Here is a 24,105-nt window from a genome sequence, read left to right as displayed (position 1 = left end):
TGATGAGATACATGGTGTCTGGTATTGTAAGCAATTAACAAATTAGCAAATTGCTGGACAGCCGAGTGACTGTTGCTTTGGTGTGCATTTCCTGCCTAGCTTCCATTTAAGTGTCATTTTCAGAGATCGTAAGGAATATATTATTCACTGTGTGTCATTGCTTTTATATTTGCCTACGCTCCTTGTTATGCGGTGGACCTGGCTCATTGTCTTGCAGTATATCCGGATTGATACTTTTTGCTTCTAGCCTTTGCTTAATGCATCTTCATTGTTGTGGAGGTAGGCTGGTGTGTTTTTTGTTGCTAACCTTAGGTGGCTTCTATATGGCCTGCAGCTAAGCATAACTTTGCCTTGGTCTCTGTTCCGTCATCAAGAGTGATGAGCAACAGTCTGGCAGCTCTCACCCTCCTTTTGTCCGAAAAGCAACATCTTCGCTCTCTTGTACGTATATGCAAATCTGCATTAGCCTACTTCAATATCAAGTTTAACTTCTAGTTGGTAATTTTAATTTCTCCATGCACTTTGCCGTCACTTGTTTACAAGACAGTGGTACATCACAGTGGTGGTCTGCTCCATAGTCCCAGCCTCCAGAGTGAAACTGCTGTTTTGTCTCTACGTGTCTCCACAACTCCTCATTCTGTCTCTATGGGGTTTTGTTTCCACAGTTATGTCTCTGTCTCCATTCTCTACACTCCAGTCCTTGTCTTTGTATTGATTGGTTTTACTTCACTATCACTTTTGTGTTTTTGTGGCACAGTTGTTTCAGCTCTGTGGCTTTGTCCACACCATGTGACCTTTAAATTCCTAAAGTGGTTATGTGTTCTAAAAATTACCTGGGGTTGAAATTCCCCTGGCTGGCGTTGTCGACAATACTACATAAAAATAACCCCTGCTCCTTCTTCAGATGTTTCTGCAGTATTAAATATTCCATAACACAGACGAGGCCTTGTATGTTGTCCGAGGCAAGAGGATTTTTGATGAGCCCATTTGGTCCTCATGTACCAGATATATCATAAATGGTTCCACTTGAGAAGCTAGTGTTTTGGCATATCTGTGTTCAAAACTGGCAGGGGCAGTAATTTAAGCAGACAATTGGGTCCTTGCCATTTTTCCGAAGGAGCGAAATAAAAGCTATGTTATTGTTACAAGAGAAGGAGTCTTTTTTAAGAGCAGAATAAATCATTTTGTGAATAAGAGGTGTCACAGTTTTGCATCACTGGTCACCTGCTCATTTATGCATGCCCATTCACCTAGCTCCTACTCAGTAAATTTCCATTCCCCCTTTTTTTCCCGCTCCTCACCATCAGTCATGCCCACTTCATCAAGGCAACCCAGTTCACCTGTTCCTGATTACACACAGCCAGTATATGTACCCCAGCCTCATAGACACTCCTCGCCAGATTGTTTTATGCCATTCTCCAGCACATTTTCCTTATTTCCCGTTGCCGAGCCAGCCTGCCTTTCACCTACTTGTCTCATCTGATTCCCGCAAAATGCACAAGCATTCTGTCATTGACCTAGATCTGCTTCTGCGCCCCTGATTCCTGTTTGATTGCGGCTGCTTGGCATTACCATCCGACGACGCTACAGTGAGAGTGTTCCCATCTTCTTACCTGTGGTTTCCTGCGATCATGAGATCAACGTGTCGCCACACTCGCTATTGTGTGTGCGTCCTGTGAGTACTCACCTCTTGATTTTGCCTGGCCTCTACCTACTTGTCTCCTACTGGTTCGTCTGCTTGCTGTGCCCTTGCCTGGTTGTCGACCTTCAGCCTCTACGACTATGTCTCCCGCCCGCTCCTCCACAGTACTGCTGCCTGGAATTGAATTAACGGTGTGTGTTTTGGCAAACGTCACAACCCTTGGTTCCCAGCCTGGTTCACCCAGCCAGACCTGCCAGGCTACCAGAAAATTTGTGGAGAGACTTTGCTAGAGTGTTGAACTGTACTGTGTGCTGTTAACCTGCCCTGCCCTGTACCTGCTGAATGTGACATTAAACATCACTACCAACGGTTCCTGGTTTCCTGTGTGCTGTAATTGGGTCCTAACACAACCCGTTACAAAAGGGCTCAACTGGGGACAAAAGAACAAATAAAGCTCATGTGGTAAACCATCTAGACCTTGTGACTTCCCTTTGGTCACAGCCCCCTTATGGATTCTCTGGAATACCCCTCTGATCTGAGCATGTCCCACCAGGTTCAGGAGGATGTGCCCAAATATTTAACAGGTTTAAATATCTGGACAATGTTGTTGCTCTATCACCACCATCAGATCAAACTCTCACTTTTCACCTACCCAGACAAAACAGCCTATTAGTGCCACCATCAGGGCTAACATTTACTTTTCAAGTGTTTGTTTCTTCTGAACTGTAAGCTATAAATGTGCAGTACTTGCTGTGCACATTATTGGCACCAAGATTCATGTTCCTTTTGATTTTGGATGCATATACTTTCCATAACAATGTTGACTATAGAAGATATGGTTAACAGGCTATGTTACTTTAAGTCGAGGTCTGCACTTTATCGAGTGCTGCAGGTTTGCTTGATTTCACGCTCACCAATGTACTTGCTTTCCTCCTCTGCTGCAGTTGAGAAATGAGTAGAGTTAAAATGAGAAATGCACCAGTATGCTTGACGCTGACGTCTTCTTGTAGTCTGTGTGCAACAATTGAAACATAACTGTAATTAAAGAGGTCCTAGATTTTTACTGTAATCAAACAATGTATGTTTACATTGAGTGTTTCTCACCCAAATGTATTGTCTATATTATTGAGGTGCTCATTTTTTTAAGTATGTAATGCTGCATTTCATTTAAGTCTGAAGTTGGAGGCTGGAGTTTGGAATGATGTCACACTCAAGTGGCCGCATTCCAGTACAAGTGGGAAAGCCAAGATGTTGTTAACAATACCAGTTCTAGACAGGTAAGCAGTTGTTAGCATTACCGGTCATCTACCCTCATCTTTGCTGGTGCACTGCTGGTGCATTGAAGCATATCTTAGCATGTTACTGCCAACTGTTCCATTTCAACAGAATTGGTACACCATTGTTAGGACTGTGTGTCATGTCAACCGCATGTATGTGCAATTGCACGAGATAAACAAACGAGGTTCCACTCATAAGAAAACAGCTTCCTAGCACCACTAGAGGTCTACGCCTTCACAGGGAACTCGAATTGTAACTACTAATGTTGGCAGTCCTGTGGTTCATCATTGGCTGCCAGATACTACATAGAGCAGCTGTGAGATTCCCAAGGAAAACAAAGCTGCAACAGATTAGCCCAATTATGTAGATCACCATGCAAGAGAAATAAAAAGTCTTGGTTTCTTCTGTGCACAGCGCTGTATATCCGTTTGGAACTGGTAAAACACGAGACTTATGTCACAGACATCTTTGTATCCTGTTACCAAGGTGGCAATATCTCTGTGAGGCACTTACATTCAAGGTGGAATTGAACCAAATGAATGAAGGTCTGCAATGTAAGATGGAGCCAGACCATTAAGGGCTTGCTAAAAATATGTGGGAAGCGGGGCAAACGACTGAGGGACAGCTCGAATAAAGATCAGTACAATGAACCAAAGAAACGCAAGATGAAATTAGTTACAAAATTAGTGAGCCTAGACTTTAATAAAACCTTTTATTGTATTTGTCAAAGTCTGGTCGCCAGACAAAACTTACAAAAGTTATCATTCAGTTTCTACCACACATTTATACATTTCTGTGCAATTCTGTGTTTACACGAACAGTCCTGTCACCTATTCTCAAGTAAAGCAAACGACGTCCGAATCAGGGTAACAGGACACAACAACATAAATATCTGACTTGGTAGGGGGGGCAATGTCATTGAATTATATAGAACAGCTTGAGTCACAGAAAATACATTACATACATTAACCAGACAAAGCCAACTGTTTGCCGCTTCAGTTCTCCAAGTCAGTCAGAAGTCCAGTTGTTATGTAGAGAGATATTTACAGATACTGTATGTGTTCAATGCACGATATTTGAGTTCCTAACACAAAAAGAAGTAAAGGAAGTCAAGGACTTTTAAATGCAAAAAAAAAGGTTTCCATTCCTTAAGTGTTCAGCTAGAGCTGGAACTGGTGACATTTGTGCACTGAGGTTCACAGAAGGAGCCAAAGCGCCCATAGATGTCTTTGGCTCGGACAGCAAAATGATAAGTGGAGCCAGGCTGGAACTGGGTCAGTGTACAGGCCATAGGCAGAGGAAGGGCCTTCACCTCCCCAATCTTCTTCCAATGCTGCTGTGCTGCATTGCTGTTCGAGTTGTCTTGATGGAAGGCATAGAGGTGATAGCTGTCTACAGCTGCACAGGTCCGATCAGTTTCTGCCACACACCAGGACAGCACTATACCGGTCTGGCTTGGCACTAGCTTCAGTTGAGGTTGCTGAGGAGGTGAGGTCCTCTCAGCCTCTGGGGGTAAGCGTGGAGGTGCAGGTGCAGCAGGGAGAGGTGGCAGTGCCGTGCTTGAGCCCCGGGTTGGTGTACTAGTGGTTACAGTGCGGGATTTCATTGGAGAGTCCTGAAAAAGAGAAAATTATTGTCATGAATTGTTCCTCTAGCAAAACAGGTTAGACATGATTATGACCACTAATTCTTGATTAATATAAAAAGTACCCAGAAATCACTCATATAGAAAGTGGGTCTAGAGAGGTGATGGGGACAGTTTCTCATATGCTGAGATAAATAAATTCTCAACTTCCAAACAGCTGTCAGATGAAGCTTTTACAGTCAGAAATGTGTTTTAAATTGGTCTACCAGTACCCTTAAATGCTACCTGTCAGGATCCGTAGATTTCACATTTCATAACATGTGCAACAGTTACCAAAGAATTGATATACAAGTCATAGAATTGGACAACTACATTTGAGCAAAACATGTAAAATGCAGTTAGAAATCCTCACCAGTGGGGGGCGGTGGTGGACTGTCAACTGAGGATTGCTGGGAGAGTTCAGATTGCTTTGCGGGGACGACCTTGCTCCTGCACCTGAGGGCAGAGCACACGAAAAAATTACAGATGTATAATTTACATGTAAAACACCAAATATATACACTTAATCACTTTAATTACGTTTTTTTTAATTTATATAAATTTTAAATACATCATCATCATCATCATCATCATCATTGTGCCGAATAGCCAGCATTAAGGTTAGAGCCATGATTTAAGTGTTTGTAACATTATCACATGCAGGCACAAAATAATACACATAGGAGAGGTTTTCCTTGTAGGCTTTCTCCCAGAATGCCTTTTCTGACAGAAATCTATAATTGTATACTTTTTTCCTAACCTTAACCAAGAGATCCCCTTCTGGTGGAAAGCCCTTGAGGAAAATTTCTCCCAACTGCCAAAATAACTCTTTCATGGGGTGCCGGTGGCTTAGTGGTAGAGCAGGCGCCCCATGTACAAGGCTGTTGCCGCAGTGGCCCGGGTTCAACTCCAGCCTGTGGCCCTTTGCTGCATGTCACTCCCCCTCTCTCTCCCCCCTTCACGCTTGTCTGTCCTATACATTAAAGGCTAAAAAGCCCCAAAAAATATCTTAAAAAATAAATAAAATAACTCTTTCATTCCCTCAATACAATGTGGTGGACTTACTGTTGGGAATGCTGGTGACCGGGTTAGTACGCTGGGTGGGTGAGGGAGCTGCAACAGTGGCATTCTTCACACCTGTCACTGGATATAACAGGAAATACAAAATAATTAGACAAACAGCCACTTTTCATTACAGAGCATAGTCAGGTATAAAAATCAGTTTTACTGTATGGGGGAGGGAGGTGTCTTTTAACCTTACCTTGTACATCATCATCATCCTCTGTGAGATCGATGACAGAGCCTTTGGGTCGTGCCGCTGGAGCAACTGCTTTGGATGGAGTGGATCCTGTAGCTTGGTTATCTGAAAAAAAGAGAGGAGAAAAAAAGATAAAAGTTGAGATAACTTCAAGAAAAGAAAAAGCCAGCAACACCACACTGTTATTTTGGCCAAGGCGAAGATGATGTATCAGGCAACACAATTTACCGGTGATAATAATACACCTCATATAAACCAAGGAAAGCCAAGTGTTAAATCTTAACTTCCCAATCAGACATGTTTGGGACTAGCTGAATGACTGACGACTTCAGTTTTACGAGATGCTGACTGCTAAAGACAACAGCCATGCCAAGCAAAGTAGACCCCCACCTGTCTTTGATGTCAGAGACGTCCCTTGAGGCGGTCCTGGAGCGGTGGAACCTGTTGCTGCCGGCCCAGAGGTTGCAGGTGAAGAGGCTGAAGACATAGCTCCTGCTACAGACACAGACTGAGCCGGTGTCCTGGCTGTGGTCACGGATACCCCTGCATTGGGTGTGGTTATCGCCCCAGCGCCACCCTGGTACACAGCACGGGCAAGAGAGATCTGGGCAGAGGACATCTGGCCAGGGGAGGCCTGGAGTGCTGGGGCAGTGGCAACAGCTGGGGTAGAGGCTGATGAAGTGGTAGTAACGGGAGCAGGCTTGAGTATAAAAGTAGTGGTGGAAGCAGTGGTTTTGGCCTTGCTGAGTGAGCTGGCTGCAGGCAAAGAGGAGACAGGGATGTTGACCAGCGTGCCTGGCTGGCCATTAGCCATTGATAAAGGCAGCTGGATAAGCAGCGGCTGGCCCGCAGCCACCATGCTGCTCCCGGAGGCTGTCTTTAGCAGCAGGGTGCCTGTGGGGCTCTGAGTGGTGATGCCAGTGGCCAAGGTATTGCCAGCATTAGAGGTGGAGGTGATCAGCTGGAGGATGGGGGCCTGTGAGACCATGGCAGTGGAGGTGGATGTATGGACTGGACCTGTGGCAGAAGCTGGTGGGGCTAGTGGGGCTGGATTTGCTGAGGAAAATAAGAAAAATGGCTTGTTTCAGAATGTCACAGGAAGTTTTACGGAGATTTTAAAATGAACTGCAGTCTGTGCTCCTCATCTGCTCCTCACTGCTTAGAGGTAACTTCAATATTTTTTGACCTGGACCTGTTTTCCAAAGTTTTTGTGTCTAAGTGACAAATGGGAACAACTATTTCTGAAGTCTAGAACTGAGCGAGACCGGTGCTCCAAAATAGGCTGCAATGCAACCACTCAGGGGCATGTCCGCACCTTAAATTTACGTCCAATATAAAGCCTGTCATATACCAATCCGACAGGCTCAGATAAGTATACTAAGTGCCTGACAACATTATGAAAAGGATCCTACTGGGATAGACTTTCTTATTGAAGATTTAGATCCATTTTGTTTAACCAGATACAGCCCCTCAATCACTATCACCAAATCCACCAGACTCCAGTTAAACAAGCTGTAATTTTAGCATGTATAGAGACACCGTTAAGGGTTTATTTTTAAATCAAACCAGAGATGATCATTTTTGAAACAGTGTAAAGACAAACAAAGACGTTTTTTGAGAGGTTTATTTGGTTCCATCAACTTTGAATGAAATGCGTTTCATTATGACAAAATTACTGTTTATTTTAATGGCATCTGGCAGGTTGGTTATGGTGATTTCTCGGCTGTGTCTGGCTAAACAAAAACGATCTTTATCTCTCACAAAAAAGTCTATCTCTGTATGGATCCTTTCCACGGTGTTGTCAGACTCTTAGATAATAATCTAAGCCTGTCAGTGGCAAAAACAAGCACCTTTCTTTCAACATAAATTACCAGAGCGCACATACCCTCAGTGTTTACATTTGGCTGCAGCCCTCTCACTTAATACTGGGAAAACAGGGTCCAGGTTGAATAATACTGCAGTTACCCTTTAAAGCCTGCTAATGGGTGCAGAAAAAAGGAGCAGATTAGTCATCATTATAAGTATCCATTATTTATTGCTTGCAACAGTCATGGCAGGTAAAACCTATCCTGGTATGCAAACAAATTCACTCCCACGCATGCAAACGCTACAAGACACTTAGAGGATAAGGTTGGCAGATTTTATGTCCATCATTGTCAATAAATCCCAGACCAAAACCAACAAGGATTAGCAAACTTTCTGTTGCTGCTGTTACACAGGTTAGACCAAGCACTGGTGCTGTGACCCATGGCATTGGGGTTTGCACTGGCTGAAATTGAGTTGCCACAGCTGCTAACTAAAGGTCTGTCTGGGACTGTGTGTTGGTTAGCTAGCTAATTCTCGGCTCATTTGATTTGTGGTCTGATGATGAAAGTAGGAGAGAGAGCTGAAACAATGAAAAGAGGGGCTAAGCGAATCAATGTGCTGCATGCAGCTCTACGATGAAATAAGATTTTAGCCACTGTAAAAAGAACAAAAAAGACAGGAATAAAATTAGTAACTGGTGGACGAGCCAAATCAATCTATGGGAAACACTGAGCTCTGTGCCTCTCGTTCCTATTGAAAACAACTTTTATAAACCGTGTCACAAATGTACACTTTAATTTTTTTTAAAGGCAAAACAATTTCCTATGACAGCTGGGCACTGTTGTTTTTGGAAACATTACTCAAACAATAGTAAACTGATAGGGTTTAATTTTAGCCACAGATTCTGTATGTTAAGTGAGAATTAACTGCAGCAGGACACAAATATTGAATTAACTCAAACTAAACTGCAGCACTGATGTTAAAGGTAATGAAGGAACATGTCCCTCCATGTTTGGCTACACAAGCAATACTTGTTAGTTGGATCAGTTCATTGTTGGTTTTGGTCTTTTAAGAAATTTCTTTGCACTGTTGGGGGAAACTACATCATTCAGACAGAATCACATGAACACAGGGAGAACATGCAAACTCCATATGAAAAGAAACAGGACCAAGATTCAAAACCCACAACCATCGTGCCTCGGGTTATTCTATTTAAGGTAAGAGACCAACACAACATCCAGCATAAAGGAAAACCTGCTACTCACCAACTGTGCTGGACGGAGAAACAGTTGTTGGAATCTGCTTTACCTCCATGGAAGTACGGACTGGCCTGTTTAGAAAGATTTCTTATGCTTAGAGCTGTTTATGTCCACAAATGGAGGACGACTGAATGTGATTAGGTGCTGACATACCCTTTTATTCAATTTCATACAGTCATATTTGAACAACTTGTGGTGAGATTCCACCTTATAATTGAAATACATGTCAGAGGTTTTCATTAAAGCATTTATCAGTGTGTAAGTATAGTTTGTTTTCAAGCCAATTCCACGTTTTGTGTACAAGTCATCAGGTACTCATATCCCTTTCAATATGAAATTCAGTTTCAGTGAACACTCTTGAGAATCTAGGTGCAATGAATGCTATTTAGAAGTAATGTTTTGATCATTTTAATGATGCATAATGACAATTGTCCCAGTATGCTTCTTTTCCTGTATTATGAGACCATCAAAATGACGCATCAGTACTTTCATGATATTCTCGAAAAAATTCAGGTCTCCTCTTCACTCGCAGTATTTCATTGATAACGTCACGAATCTCTCTCCAGCTGTCACAAGATAGTAGAGGGAATCGCTGCTCAATGTACATCCTCATTGTTCTCCTCAAGTTTCCGGGCAGTGCTTCCTTGCCCATTAATCCAACATAGTTGACCTTTGCGACCCATTCACAGTAGATGTCGTATGGGACTAGGTAGCGGAAAATATAAGATGCGTAGCGGTCAGGCCTGGGATTCCCTGAGCTTCTCTTGCAGTTGTGGTACAGCACTTGCTCCAAGTGGGAACTGATTGTGCGGAGTTTTATGTCTGCTCTGCATCTTCCTTCATGGTATTCTGCCAGCTTTTTTGCCATGGCAATATGACGTGACATATCTTTGTCCTCTTCCTCCTCTATTTCCTCCTCTTCCTTCTCCTTCTTGACAGACAGTACAGGAGTCTTGCCAACAGAGGGCGCCACTCCCTCTCCGGGCTCCTCAGGCTGCGGCTCTACTGTCTGCCGACGGAGCACGCTGTTGGGAGGAGAGGTGCAGTTTTAACTACACTCTGCACTGCCTGAGGAAACGCTCAGGCTTCACATTGTAGAACGTCACAAGACTCAGGACCTGGACCCACGCGGGGTTACTTTGCAGGTGCAAAACACAGACTGTGTTTGTTATTTCCAAACCAGTCTTAAGAAATATTTGGATGTTAAAAGTTAAAAAGTTGATCCTGACAAACCGAACAAGGGACATTGAATCTTGGGTTTCCAAAACGGTATGGATTTGGAGGATGTAGGGATTCTTTATTCTGTCTATTAGATTTAAATTCAGTCTCTAGTAATTACAGATAGCAACCTGGGACAATGTCAACTATTCATGCTGTGAACGGCTCCGTGTGTAGTACTGGCTTCAGTCCGGTATTGTCACGTTCATACAAAGGCCAAATTATATTCACACAAAATACCAAAGTGCACAGACTGCTGTATGATTAAAAAATAACATGTTTCAATACATCTATACTGTGAACTTTGTCACAGAATGAAATGGTTAAGCTAACTTGTGAGCTTGCAGTGAAGTGATACAAATCACTTCCAAAAAACCTTAAGAACCCAATTTATATATTAAAAAGTTAACACACATGGTATGGTTGACTGGGATTTCGAGGAGAAATTGCTCTTAACACTTACCGTTGAACTTGAGGGATACTTGCAACAGTTGCAGTCTTGGCAGCAGCAGCAGCATTAGCAGCAGCAGCGGTGGCGGCAGTAGCAGCAGCAAGCGCCTGAGGAAATCAGACAGCATGCTGTCAGAACATTCTTAAGCACAGTCACTTGCATACAAATTGAAAAGGTATTAGCATGTAACAAAAGGAAACATATTTCTTACCTTCTGTTTCCTTTTGTTCTCTGATGCCTGATTGGCCTCTCCAAACTTTTTGGTTAGTCGGTTTATCTTGGCCTAAACAAATGGTGGAGAGAGACTTGCTTTACTACACAGTACTAATCAGCCAAAGAGCATTTTACTTTGCTGCATGTGTTTTCCTACAGACATTCACATTGCAGTATTACCATCTACTTACTTGGAGTGTGCTAATGGCGGTTTGGTGTTTGGTGGTACAGTCGATTTTGTCTACTCTGTCCTTCAACTCTTGGAAATGTTTGTCGAAAAAGGTCTGCTCCAAGGCCCTCAACCGTTCTTCTACCAGCTGCTGCACAATCTGGGAAAATCAGGTTAAGGGGTAAAAGTTTAGATTAAGTTATGAAGTATTCACTGGCATCAAAGCAGTTGGCTTAGATTTTAAGAAATCAATCTGTGCTGCAGGATAATTGCATACAAACCTTTTCAAGTTTATGGTGACTGCCAGCCTTTGCAGTGATCTTAAGTTCCAGTTGTGCCTCCAACTCCTCACGCTCCATCTTAGGCCTCTTCCCCTCTCTTTTAACAGGTGATCCATCTTTTTCAGAGCCTACTGATAAAGTGCGCTTCAGTCCCGAGGTGGAGCCCTTCTCCTCTTGCACTGCTCAGGAAACACAGACAAACACCAACTAGTACCCAATGGTTGCCATTCATTGCTCTATATCTTTTATGCTTTCTGGCACTATTCTGTTTTCTCAGTAAATAAAACATGCAAAACAGATTTCTCAAAGAAAACACTCAAAAAATTACATTATTTTCTAGCAGCAATAATGTAATGTAAAGTACTTGACAATACAAAATGTTGCCACATAGTCTTTTTCCCCAAATTGGTAAATTTTGATTTACACTGAAGGTATACTATGCAGGATTGTCAGGTACTCTTGTAAATACATTCGCCCACTAAAGTGAGAGTCAAAGCCAACTCCAGATTGACTCACTTTTGGTGTTCCACCTCGCTACATCAGGATTTTTTTCTTGGACATCTGCTGCTTACAGTCTAGCTACCTTTTAATAAAGCCCTGACATCACTTGAGCACTGTGGGGGTACACACTCATAAATGTCCCATTTATATGAAAATTACACACATTAAATGCATCAATTCTAAGTTAAAAGGAATTGAAACTCTGATTCAGCCTTACAAGTTCTGGTGCCTTGGGATGGTCTCACCCGTATTCATTACTTTATGCTTAGTTCCTTTCACCATAAAAACTCAAAATCATCAGAAATCATTTTCTGAAGATCAAGGTACATTTTCTGGCTTCAAAGTGCAAACACCTACATCTCCCTTATTTTCTTGATCTTGGTAATACTTGCCAATTACTACAACATAAAAGTGTTCTTAACATCTTGAATGGTTGATTTATTAAACTTACAGACTTGCAAAATATTTTGTAAAATTGTTAAATGAAGCTTGATTTTATCAAAATCAATTTATGAATCACAAGGAGTAAGTTACAGTCTGTCGAAACAACTTTGTCAAGCCTAACGACATCACTCAAGTGACATCACTCGGGAATCTCATTTTGGGATTGTAGACTACAAATCTTTGTGTGGTCATGGAGTTAAAAGGTCAAGGGTATTTACCAGGCATGGAGGATCTAACAAAAGACATTGTTTAAATACTGATTGAAATGGCATCTTATTATCATGTAACACAGCCTTCAACTGCAAAAGAGTCTTTGTGTAATAGAATCATAAAATTTCCATTGCCATCCATTTTGGGGCAACATTGACACATTGAGAACAAGAACATAAAACTCTGCCTGTATAAAATTTTGACTGATGTCTAATGTGACTAATTTTGGTTAATTTCCTTTGAATTTGTACTAAACTCAATCAATATGGAGCAATTACCCTGAAGCTATCAGGCACAGTGTCCACTCTCTCATACCTGTATTAGATGGTGGAGTGGATGATGGCCGAGATGGCTTTCTTGTTTGTCCAACTTCATTTTTTTCCACTTTGATTTCGACTTTCACAGAGTCCACCTCCATCTTTTCCTCTTTTACTGATGCTTTCTTCGCACCCTCTTTTTTATCCTCCTTTTCTTTTATGTTGTCCTCTTTGATTTCCTTTTCTTGTTTTAGATCCTTAGAGGAGGGAGCTGGATGAGATGGGGAAGGACAAGGAAGAGAGGAATCAGTGGTAGTGGGAGATTTGGGGGGAGAAGGCTTTTCATCTTTCATTTTGGCTGTGGAAGCCCCAGAGTCCTTGGCCTTTGTAGTGTCACTATCTGTATCCATTGGTTCTGTGCAGTCAGATACTGGAGGTGGTACAGGCGAACATGGAGCCAAACCTTTAACAGAATCCTTCAACAAATCCACAGCTGGGTCCTCTGTAGTAGTCTGAGCCTCCTGAGGAAGAGCAAAATTAAACATTGATTAGTTAAAAGGTTTCTGGACTCTCAGTCTATCCACACTTTAGCATTAACCCTGGCAGTCTGAGCAAATCCACTATATGTCATCAACAATTTCCTAAAAAATTCAAAGCATTTACCTCTTTCTTTTCCGTTTCTGGAGTCGCCTCAGTGTCTGTTTCCTGGTTTTCCTTGGATTCTGTTGAAGCTGGTGTAACGGACTCCTTCGGTGAGGAAGATGGCAAACTTTTCTTCTCCTCGTTCACCTCTTCGTCCTCCTCCTCCATCTTTTTAAGTTCAAAGTTCAAAGAATGGAATGGTGATGCCGGAGAAGTAGGAGTTTCTTCCTTTTCTTTTGGACTTTGTGAAGAAGCTGGGGAAGGGGATAGATTTAGGGACAGGAAAGGAGCAGGAGAAGCAGGGGATGTAGCTTGTGGGGAGTTTGAGTCCGAGATGTTGTTTTGCTCTTTGTCCCCCACTTTTTGTCCATCCTCTTTGTGTGTGCCGTTCATTAGGGGTGGCGGAGAAGTGTCAGACAAACCTGGAGCTGCTGTCAACAGAGTGCTGTGAAGACTCTCCAGTTGCTGTCGATCACTGATCTTCATGGTTTTCCTAGCACGGAAAATCTTCTTCTTCTCCTCAGTCACAACAATTTCCATTGCTGTCTGTGGAGTGACAAGGATAGATTAGATGCTATCAAATGGCATGATGCATATGGGAAAGACCTACAAACCGTAGTGATAGCTGCAAGAGTAAGCAGCACAGCCTCTTCCGCTTATGAACCTGTCCTGGACGTTACGCACTGCATAGTAAAGAAATGACTGCAGAGTTTCAGAGCAAACACTAGAGGTCACTGTGGAGCCCTATGGCTTTCCTGTTTGTTCTTTTCTAGAGGGTTCTTCTTTCACAGAGATCTGCATACCTAACTGTTTGGTTCCCCAACAGCCTGTTTCTTTACTAAAATTTGACTCAGTACCCAAGCCAAATCAGAAAGATCCTGACTGCCTGATTACACATTGCTCTATCTGTCCTGCATTGACAACAATGAAGGTGCAGCTCAGTAAGCCAGAAGGACTTTTGCCTGTCAGTCAGAAAAAGCTTTTACTGCTATGACAAATGCCCCTTTACTTAATTTTCCTATTAAACCATGGATTTCATGTTTACCTAAGTCCCGATCCAGAGAACAGAAATGACATTGAAGTTAATAGCAGCAACCCAACCTTCCTCCCATCCCCCCACCTTCCTATTGGTTCAACCCTCAGCGAATCAGAGCGGGCGGATCGAGGCTGTGTTGGCAGCAGTAAAGAGGTTATGCAAAACCTGAAGGATTTTCCGTACATAGTTCTGACTGTTGCACACATTGTAGTGTTGAAGCTAGTTGTCATATTTCATATGTATTCATTTCATTTACATTCATTTTATATGCATGCATGTCTGTAAAGATTTAAACTTCTATTTATGGGAGTCAAACACAATTAGAAATGCATTAAAGCTCTGTGCTGCAGGAGACTGTGCTTGGCTGCAGTAAAATTCTCATTTTACATTCAGTAGCAAAGAGGAAATGTGTTATGATATTAAATAATGCGGTGCATGCACTAATTAAATCATCTATGAATAACTCACCTTCACCCCGAAAGGCTCCTAGTCATGGATTTACCACAGAATTCTTCGTCAACCTGAGGAAATAAAAATAAAAAAGAAGAAATAAATAAAAAAGATTTTTTTACTGAATGTTGTATTGTTGCTTGAAACTTGGGAGGCAACATCAACTATGTATGAAATCCATAGACCATACAAATGAAAGTGTAACCCTAAATTTAGGTCCTCTGAATTAAGCAGTCTATCTCCATCTCTGATGCTGTAACTGAGCTCTTGGCTTTAAAATGAGATATTTGTAAGGTTACTGCAAATTTCATCAAACTGGAGGTACAATTATGGTGATGACAATGAAGTATATCCTCATTTAGTAAGAACTGATTGACCACGCATCTAGACACAAAAAGCTAGTATATATCAAACAATGAGAGCCATGTTGTTACATCTGAATGTTACTACAGTCATAGTTCACTTTGTTAACACATCTTTACAAAGGAATAATTTCTTCCCAATTTATGTCAGGTTTTTTTTTTACAGTTTTATTTTGGCAAAAAATGTTTTTTTCCCCCAAACAATTAAGACATGATTATTTCATACAGTTGATGCACATTCCTATTTAGCATTAGTATTAGGACAAAGCTTATAGGATCAATGTACAAAAAACTGTATCAGCTGATTAATAAGCTATTTGCAGGCAAGAAAGCAAGAGAACCCAATTAGAAACATGACATGCCGACCAATCAAACAAAGACGTGGCAAAGAAACAGATTCACAGGAAACTGGAAACGGGAAACTGTTTTGCCAGCACAACGGACAGAGAGAGGCATGAAACTGCAGAAAAGAGGCTTTCATACATTTTCCCACCACATGTTTTAGTGAAGGTGAGCTCAAGAATACGCAGCCACAAGGATTCATTTTTCTGTTAAAATGCTGACTGCATTAGTGAGATCCATCAGTCTGTTAACATAACTTTAACGCTGTCACAAAAAGCAGTCATATTCCAATGGTAGATACTGTATGCAGGTAAATGTCTCTATTGCTTGCAGTGCAGGAACAGAACGCAAAGCCAGTTATCATGTAAGTAACCTTTAAAATCTTATCTCATGAGAGCAAGCTGCTTCAGTTTTACGCTGTAAAGTTGGTTAGCTCTGTTACTGCATTGCTGACCTGCAAGACTGCAGCTGACACAACCACCTGAAAAGGCCTCCTCCTCCAACAATGTTTAATTTAGACATGTGTATTTTGCCACCTGGCAGGCTGTCACATGTACATGGAAAAATGCAACTCCACTAGGAGACTGATCTGGGCCGAGTGTACACTTTACAATGTAAAACTGAGCAGCACTCTGACATGCTGGCGCATACGCACAACACTGTAAGTCAGTCCTATTCTGCTTTCATATCAAAAACCATGCTTCCTGCAATGATAATAAACTCCTGATTGTAGAAACAAGTGAGGAGATATTTTGTCAGAATTTCTTTAAATTTAACATGAGAAAAGCATCACGCCAAAAGTCAGCATAAAAAAAAAACAAAAAAAACAAATAAATATAGAGCGTTATAAGTTCACGATCACTGGTGCACTTCACATTCCAGTGTTATTGCACACTGCGCAGAGCACAATATCCCCCCTCCCCCATCAGACGGCCTCATTTACTGCGCCTGGATTCTGTGCAGAACTCAAAATGGCCGTCAGCCCTGCTGTTTGCTGCCAGACTGAGCTCTCAGTAGCTAGCTGAACTGGATTCTCTATCAGACATCAGGTTGCAGCACCACCCTGCTTAATCACAATTTTACTATCAGCCTGATGTTTCAGCAAGTTGGCACAGTAAACAGGATGTAGAATTTTTCAGAACATTTAACAAAAATGTTACATAAGCCAAAATTAAACATTATTAAATTGTTTATTTTTTTCCCCATTCGTTCAATCTATCAACTCCTGTAATACATGCTACAGCTACTCCTCAGCCATTTTAATTGCACTGGGTGACTGTTTTAATATTAAGGCAGTTATGGTTTAAGTTGTGTTTTTTATAGCTTATACATTATATGTACATAAACTATAAAATCACTGTGTTAGTGAAATAACTCATTCTCTTTTTTTCATCTTCTAGAAAGCTCATTAGCCCATATTTAGAAATGAGGCTATCGTGAGCTAAGTCAGTGAGTGCACTGCTGAACGTGACTAGGAGAAATGCAGAAAACAATCATTACACGTGTCAGATGAGTATGCACACGCTGGGTGTGGCATTTGCTGCGCACCTCAAAAGCTACATCATTTTTTTTTAAAAAGACAGAGATACACATAGATTCAGACTTGTGCTTAAACTCTCAGGATAGTTTGACAAACTCAGAGGATTATCAATTCCCAGATTGTATTCCCTGCCCAGACAAACTGATGTCTCTGAGGTGATCTGAATTTACATCCGATAATGCTGTTACAGGCAAGTCACGCTTGTTTCCTGTGATACTATCCACTGACTGTTGACTCAAAACATTAGGCAGACTTCCATTATGTCTCTGCCTTTTGGTAAAAAAAAAATCATGCACCTTCTGTGAAATTTAGGTCCCGCAAGATGGCATGTAAGTGGAGTCGACAATCCCAACATGCTCCAGTTTCACTGCGAAGAAAAGAGGACTTACACAACTTCCAGCACATTTTAATAATTAAAAATATTGCTTGACTTGATTGTGTTTATTGTCATGTACTAGGTAAGCAGGCTACCATACATAAGAAGGAATTTTCCACATATCCCTTTATGTGACGCTAGAGGCATCAACAACAGGAGACAAGGAGAAATGTCTACCTCTCTCTCTCTGGGTTTTAACAACTCCTTTTCTCTCACGTTGCAACACTGATCCTTGTAGTCTCAGAACGTTGCTTCTGCAAGAAACTTTTTTAACCCAAGGTGACTAGCCATTGAGTTAGTTGCTGGTCAAATGTCACAAAGTCACAGTGATTCTGTCAAACTAGACATATAAGTCTCTTTAACTCCAAATAACTAGAAGATAGGGTGACTAGGGATTCAGTTCTGCAGCGGAAGGACTCAAGTTTAAGCCTCTGTGACACCAAGCAAACAAAAAACTTGGCATTCTTTCCTCACAAGAACATCCAAACGGTCTCTTTCAGGCTAAAGTATCACATTATTGGGTCAAATGTGGAAGATGCAACCATAATTCAGCGGTTCATCTTGCTCATCAAATCTTGTCCAACATGATGGAAAAGTTGATCATAAACCCAAAGTGCAAGTCATATCTTGTTGGAATGCAGTACATGGACATGCATGTGCAACTTGCCAAAGCACGTTGGCCTCCCCAGTACAGGATCCAGACTGTGATACATGATTTAAATAAATCACTTCTCTCTGATACCACTTATTCATAGGTATGTAACTGGTTGACAAATTAGACAGGTTCTGGTACACATGAAAGCACTTTTGATGGATCAGTATCTGACTTTCAGATACGTATCCATTTCCAAACCTTCATTTGTTGTATCTTCCTGTGTTCTGGCTAAACCAACTTTTAAAAATGCATCACTGAGCTCCATTGAAACACTGGAACTAGAACAGTGACTGTGCGTTAGCAAGTACAGCAAGTGGGCAACTACGAGCTAAAAACAATTCAAGAACAATTTTGCAGGCGCACTATGGCTCTAACATGTTTGAAAACTGTACTTGCTTCTATAATTAGTTTGTGTCAGGAATGATGAGATGATGCCAAGATTCTGTTCAAAGCTTTCTGCCCCAACGGGAAACTCCAAGGACATAAACAACAGCAAATGGCCACCTTGGTCCTGATTACAAAAAATAGTTAAACAAATAATGTTAGCAATTGAACTGCTAACTGGACAAATACAATGGTTTTTAGCAGCTGGATAGCGCTGCATAAAGTTTAAAGATACAAATTAAAAGTAACTGCCATAACGATAGTTAGCGAGATGCTTTACACCTTTGTGGAATCTGTGGGAGTCACATTATTGAACAACCACAAATGTGTTGACAGTGCTATAAATACATACAAGTACACAAGTGTGTATGGACACCGAACATGAATGACTCACGTTAACAACTTTCGTCACTGAGCCCAAAGATGTGAGTGCGACCAGGTACAAATGTTTAAAAAGAACGCGCACTTCTGGTGTCACGCACTCTGCTGCAAGTAACAAAATGCTTACTGACATCGGCTACATTTGTCTCCTACTTTGCAGGAAACTGAAATATAAAGAATGTCCAAAATTAATGTTTCCTGCTACAAAAAACCACCCCAAAAACATAAAAACATAAACAAGCCAAAACCCTGCCTTCTTCATCTAGCTTACTGCCCTTGAGAATTAACCTTAACCTTGAGAAAAGTGTGAAGCTGCAATGACAAAAACTGAGTTAGACTTAAATGACAGAGAGAAATGTTAAACATGCTTTAAATACAAAGAAACATGAACCTTTAGCAGGAGGTGTGGGGATTGAGGCCTTCCATGTATTTGTTGATTGTGGGAGCCGGGTGAGTGGCCTGAGAAGAACATTAAAGGAAGGAGGAGGGGCTCACTTAGGACTAGTCCATCTTGTTTCTTGCAGGGGTATGTTCTAAAAAGGGTGTGAGGCCTACATGTCTCTATAATGAGCATTAATCAAACCCTTTCAAAAGAACAGTCAGTTCAAAGCTCCTGACACAGCAGTCTGCCATTAAGTAAACCCAAAAAATAAAATGCATATTTTTTTATGTCTGATGATTCCCAGTAAGTGCATGATATACTTGAAGGTCCCACAAATATATACAAATCCAATCTTGTGTCTACAACATTTTTAACTACAGCGTGGTGATTATCAATACTAACACTAGCTAGCACCGCACAGACAGAGGGGAAGTACACTGCACAGACTGTTGCTTAGCAACACCCATCCCCCAACTCTAGCACAAACTAGACCACAGTATGGAAAGCTACAGCCAGCACAGACTAAACCATTCTGACAAAGGGCAGGGGGGTGACTCTGCTTTCTAAAATAACACCATAGGAAAATCAAAGTAAATGACAAAAAAGGGTAAGGGAAAACACTGTAGCTCAGAGAAATGCTACTGGAGTGCAGAGGTTGACCTTAATAATTTGTTGAGTGTTCACCACCTACTAGGTTGAAATGTAAAGCTGTGTTTCAAGCCATCATTTGCATGTCACTGTTTTCCTCAAGTGCTACAATAGTTAATTTTCACCACACTCTCACAAAAGACAAAATTAGAAACCCTGGCACAGCTTTAAATAAACTCTTTCAGTGAAATGTGTATTGTCTTCCCTGATCTGTCTTCTGACAGATTTTGTCTGAACTGCGTATGCGGCATGGTCACTTGAGGTACCGTTTGCAATAAACTGAGCACTTGATGCGGCTGAGCTGAGTACCACGTTAGCCTCAGCCTACTACTATGTCTCTAATGACCCAACCACTGCGGACCAGAGCTTACCCAGGATGGAATATGATCTCATATCAGCTCTCTTATAGATCACGGTAAAGGCTAACAAGATTCTGCTGTTAGTTAAACTGCTGAAAAAGCTATCTAATGAGGAGGCTAAATAATATCAGAAAATGCTTTGCCTGACAAGCTAGGTTATCAGGCCCTGATAGAATAATTTGACAGTCTACATTTATCTAAACACTCACTATGACTAGTTCAACTTGTTTTAAACTCTGGAAATACGAATAGTGATCCCCTTCTGGTTATGATGGCTCTTGTTTTTTTAATGGTGAGGTAAGCCACTGTATCTCAATAGTTTCAAGCAAGAACTGAGGAAAATCAGTGGCTTTGATGGTTTTACAGCTTGCTTTAATGTTTCTATTTCTTAAAACAGCACAAAACCACATCCTCCTTTATCCTCCAGAACCATCCTGCTACACATCCTTGCATCTTCCATGAATGTCACTTGCTCTTACTCCACTGTCACCACTTGGAGGGAAAAAAAACAACACAGAATCTCAACAGAGAATGTCTATTTTTGACTTTATGAGTGCAAAAAGTAGCCTTAACGGTGACCAAACAGTGAGTTTACAATATCCTCTCAAGCAGCTCTATCACCCAGTCTAGCAGAGTAGGTTTTAATAGAAGCAAATTAGATGAAAACAAAACTGAAAACTCAATGTTCAACAAAATGTTGATGAAAAACATGTTTTTAAAATGATGAAAAGATCCCCCTAGAGAGAAGGGCTTGAAAATCTGGGGCAATCCATTAGAGGTTAGATTAATAATTTGTTGATCTTATCAATGGCCCACATGGTTAAACAGCCAAAGAAGAGGTCAACGGTCTAACATCTAACTAAAAACTCTGATCTTTTTTTACAGCAACTATGCCCTCTTAAAGGTCTATCTGTGGTTAACAGTCACAAACCAAATAGCAGAAAATCTCTTATTAGATATGCCATCAAACAATAACCAGTTAAACACATACAAAACAAATGAAGCCACTTTTAACATAACAAAGCAGCACAACATGCACTTCAGTCAGGGCCTAGCTAGCGGCGCACAGCCAGCGCTAAATTGCACACCAACAGCACTCAACGTAGAGGCAGCTGCACCCACCCTCCCCCATCTCTCCGTCTCTCTCCCTCTCACACACACACACATACACACACAAACACTCTCTCCTTCTTTCTCTCTCAGCTCTCCAAGTGAGACACGGACTCAACCATTCTGATGGGGGGAGGGAGTGAATGGGGGTGGTGCGATAAAAACAAAAGAGATAAAATGAAGTACTCAAGTAATGGAACAGTCAAAGTGCTGTGACAGATTTGCTAAATAAGGGCTAGGAGTTTCATTTCTTGGGTTTTCACACAACAAGTGAAATACTAACGCAAGTTTTATTTCGCTCAGATTTTTTAGTATAATTTCTTAAAACAAGTCAATATAAGCCAGACTAACACTTTTCTCAGAAACATTAATGTTTTTTTTATAATTAACTAAAATAACCACATTGGAGATAGAAAGATTATCTCAGTTTGTTTTTTTTTTTTTTTGTTAAGCACTCTTCATCTGCAAGCAAGAAAAATCGCTTTTTAGTCACTCAAGTCTCAGGCTAGCTGCGCACAGCAAGTAACTAGAGCACAGCATGACACATAAGCAGCCTCTATCCGCCCAGCCTCTCCCAGAGCAGGGAGGGCTGCTGTTAGGACTGAACCATTCCAACACGGGGGTGGCTCCTTACTCAGGAGGAACAAAGAACACCCACCTAGAAACTGAAAAATCCCCTATTTTTTGTGCATTACTATTAATCTTACTGAAGTTTGCACTGCTGGATTTTATGGATTTTTCACAAAATACATTATTTAAAACAATTTCCTGATTTGACTGGTTTAGACTCAAAACAGAAAAAATGTTTTGCTGAAGAGGTTCTGCACTGTAAATGTAATGTGTAATTACAATGAACTTTAATTTGATACCTTCACCTGTCTTCATCAAAAGCCCTATTGTGAGAGTAAATAAAACCTTGCCATGCGTTCTTTGCCCAGCCCCCCTTTCTGATACTAAACACAAAATGGCCACCAGCGCTGCTGCGAGCAGCATGCTGAGCACAGGCTTGAGCAGCTCATATAACAAACTCCGCCTCCAAAAAAAAAAAAAAAAAAAAAAAAAGGGAAAGAAAAAAAAACGACTGTATCTGCAGAAATCTCCATACTCATACATGGATCTTGGGGGAAAACTAAAAAAACTTACTTCTAAAACAGCAAATGTGATTTAATGATTTCAAATAATGTTATCTCAACATGTCTTTGTGAGTCTTTGTGACCACCTCTATACCCTGGGTTAGAGTTTCACTGTTGTTGCAATGAGCCCACATGCCTGTCACTTTCAGCAGGAACACCATAAGCCATGGCTGGTGGGTTAACAAAACCAATTTCTTCCATTTTTCACCTCACATCAATTCAGAGCTAAACTGATAAATGTTTGATGAACTTATGTCTAGATAACTGGATATTAAAATAATACTTTTGTTCCTCCCGGCTGCAGTTAGTGCTTCAACCAATATGCCAAACAGTAAACCTGACACTTAGCTGTCCTCAACTGTCACTCACAGGGGATGCTGTCAGTCCTGATTTAAAAAAATGTTAACAGCAATCTAATATTAGAAATCTTCTATAGAGGCTAAATACTGAATGTGAAAAAAAGATGTCGCCACTGAGAGCAGAGCCTGCATTCCAACATTACTGCGCACAGTGCGCAGTCTTCCCCTCCCCCACTCTCACCGCCTGCATCTGGATTCACTGAAACTCAAAATGGCCACCTGGTCTGCTGAGCACAGCTACACAGAGCCCTTAGAGCCTGCTATATCTAGCACAACATCTTATGTTGCGGCAGGACAACGTCTTCTAAAGTATTTTTTATTTGCATAATTCTCACCAAGACATTTAATTTCAGTTGATGGACTTACTAGAATATTTAGCTAAATGAATCAAGAAAAATTCGCACTATTCTCCTAAAGCACGTAGTCTACCTATGAGGCTGTTGCACCTATCTGAGCTTCACCCTATTAAACTTTTTGCACAGAGCCGAAGCAACTCATACATCATCACATTCATTTGCAGTAACTATAAAAACAGTTTTTATTTCCTATGTAGAGCATTAAATCTGTATCATTATTATTATTATAATTATTGTATTGTGATACTGATTTAATAAGTGTATTGTTCAGACTTTCTCAATACATGCTAAAAAACATGATTACAGTCAGACTACTCTCCATTGTTATTCTTTTAATACATTATTTTACCCAACACCTCTTGGCTACAAGCAGTGATTGTGTAATCAGGAATGGTGTCTTTTCTGAGTAATGTGGTTTCCGATCACAGTCTAAACACATGCGAGTCAGGTGGAAACTCTAAATAGCCCAGAGGTGTGAAAGTGAGTGTGGATGTGTTTGTCTGTATAGATATTACCTCTGACAGACTGACAACCTGTACAAAGGATACTCTGCCTCTCCCCTAATGCATGTAGGAAGAGGCTTCAGTGCCCAGAGTAAGAGGATTCAGGGAAAAAAGTGGACACACTTAAATGCAAATTCCCACAAGCAGTATAACGCACTAATTCAAAACTGTTGAAATGAATAAATAAAATGTGGTTATTGTATCTTAGTGAAATCACAATTTTCACGGTGGTGCATAAAAACATACTAAAAGTTTGTTGAAAGGGAAAATTTGTTAAGCAGAAAATATTTTCAAGAGAAACATTAACTTACCGGATTTTCACTGTGGTAATACATTCTAGATATGCTAGCAAGTGCTAACGAGGCAGGCTGTCCGAGACACCATTTACGGCCTGCAGTAAACGCGTACTGAGAAAACGAACTGCAATCGAATGTTGCTGGACCACAAAAAGTAGGCTATGAGTGTAAATGCACCCA

At 41.1% G+C, this 24,105-nt stretch overlaps 1 protein-coding gene across 4 annotated transcripts in view; it reads right to left on the bottom strand.

Annotated features, from left to right (window-relative positions):
- Window positions 1–3,618: 3,618 nt before the first annotated feature.
- Window positions 3,619–24,105, bottom strand: part of LOC125885580 (activating transcription factor 7 interacting protein) — a 37,007-nt gene continuing 16,520 nt past the window's right edge. Inside the window, exons 2-15 of one of the 4 annotated variants that reach the window (XM_049571235.1) lie at window positions 14,758–14,810; window positions 13,275–13,799; window positions 13,075–13,132; window positions 12,670–12,882; window positions 11,200–11,378; window positions 10,941–11,078; window positions 10,748–10,819; window positions 10,549–10,643; window positions 8,874–8,938; window positions 6,193–6,858; window positions 5,806–5,907; window positions 5,610–5,687; window positions 4,918–5,000; window positions 3,619–4,535 (exon numbers count right to left, since the gene is read on the bottom strand). In XM_049571235.1, the coding sequence (XP_049427192.1) occupies window positions 4,077–4,535; window positions 4,918–5,000; window positions 5,610–5,687; window positions 5,806–5,907; window positions 6,193–6,858; window positions 8,874–8,938; window positions 10,549–10,643; window positions 10,748–10,819; window positions 10,941–11,078; window positions 11,200–11,378; window positions 12,670–12,882; window positions 13,075–13,132; window positions 13,275–13,793 (2,727 nt within the window). In that variant the 5' untranslated portion in view covers window positions 13,794–13,799; window positions 14,758–14,810 and the 3' untranslated portion in view covers window positions 3,619–4,076. Of the gene's footprint in view, window positions 4,536–4,917; window positions 5,001–5,609; window positions 5,688–5,805; window positions 5,908–6,192; window positions 6,859–8,873; window positions 8,939–10,548; window positions 10,644–10,747; window positions 10,820–10,940; window positions 11,079–11,199; window positions 11,379–12,669; window positions 13,133–13,274; window positions 13,800–14,757; window positions 14,811–19,170; window positions 19,206–24,105 lie in introns of those variants that run through there. The other 3 variants (XM_049571234.1, XM_049571233.1, XM_049571232.1) reach the window with 3 other exon arrangements.

The sequence above is a fragment of the Epinephelus fuscoguttatus genome, linkage group LG3, assembly GCF_011397635.1.
Source record: "Epinephelus fuscoguttatus linkage group LG3, E.fuscoguttatus.final_Chr_v1".
Lineage (NCBI taxonomy): Eukaryota > Metazoa > Chordata > Actinopteri > Perciformes > Serranidae > Epinephelus > Epinephelus fuscoguttatus.
This window is presented reverse-complemented; position numbering and strand designations above follow the sequence as displayed.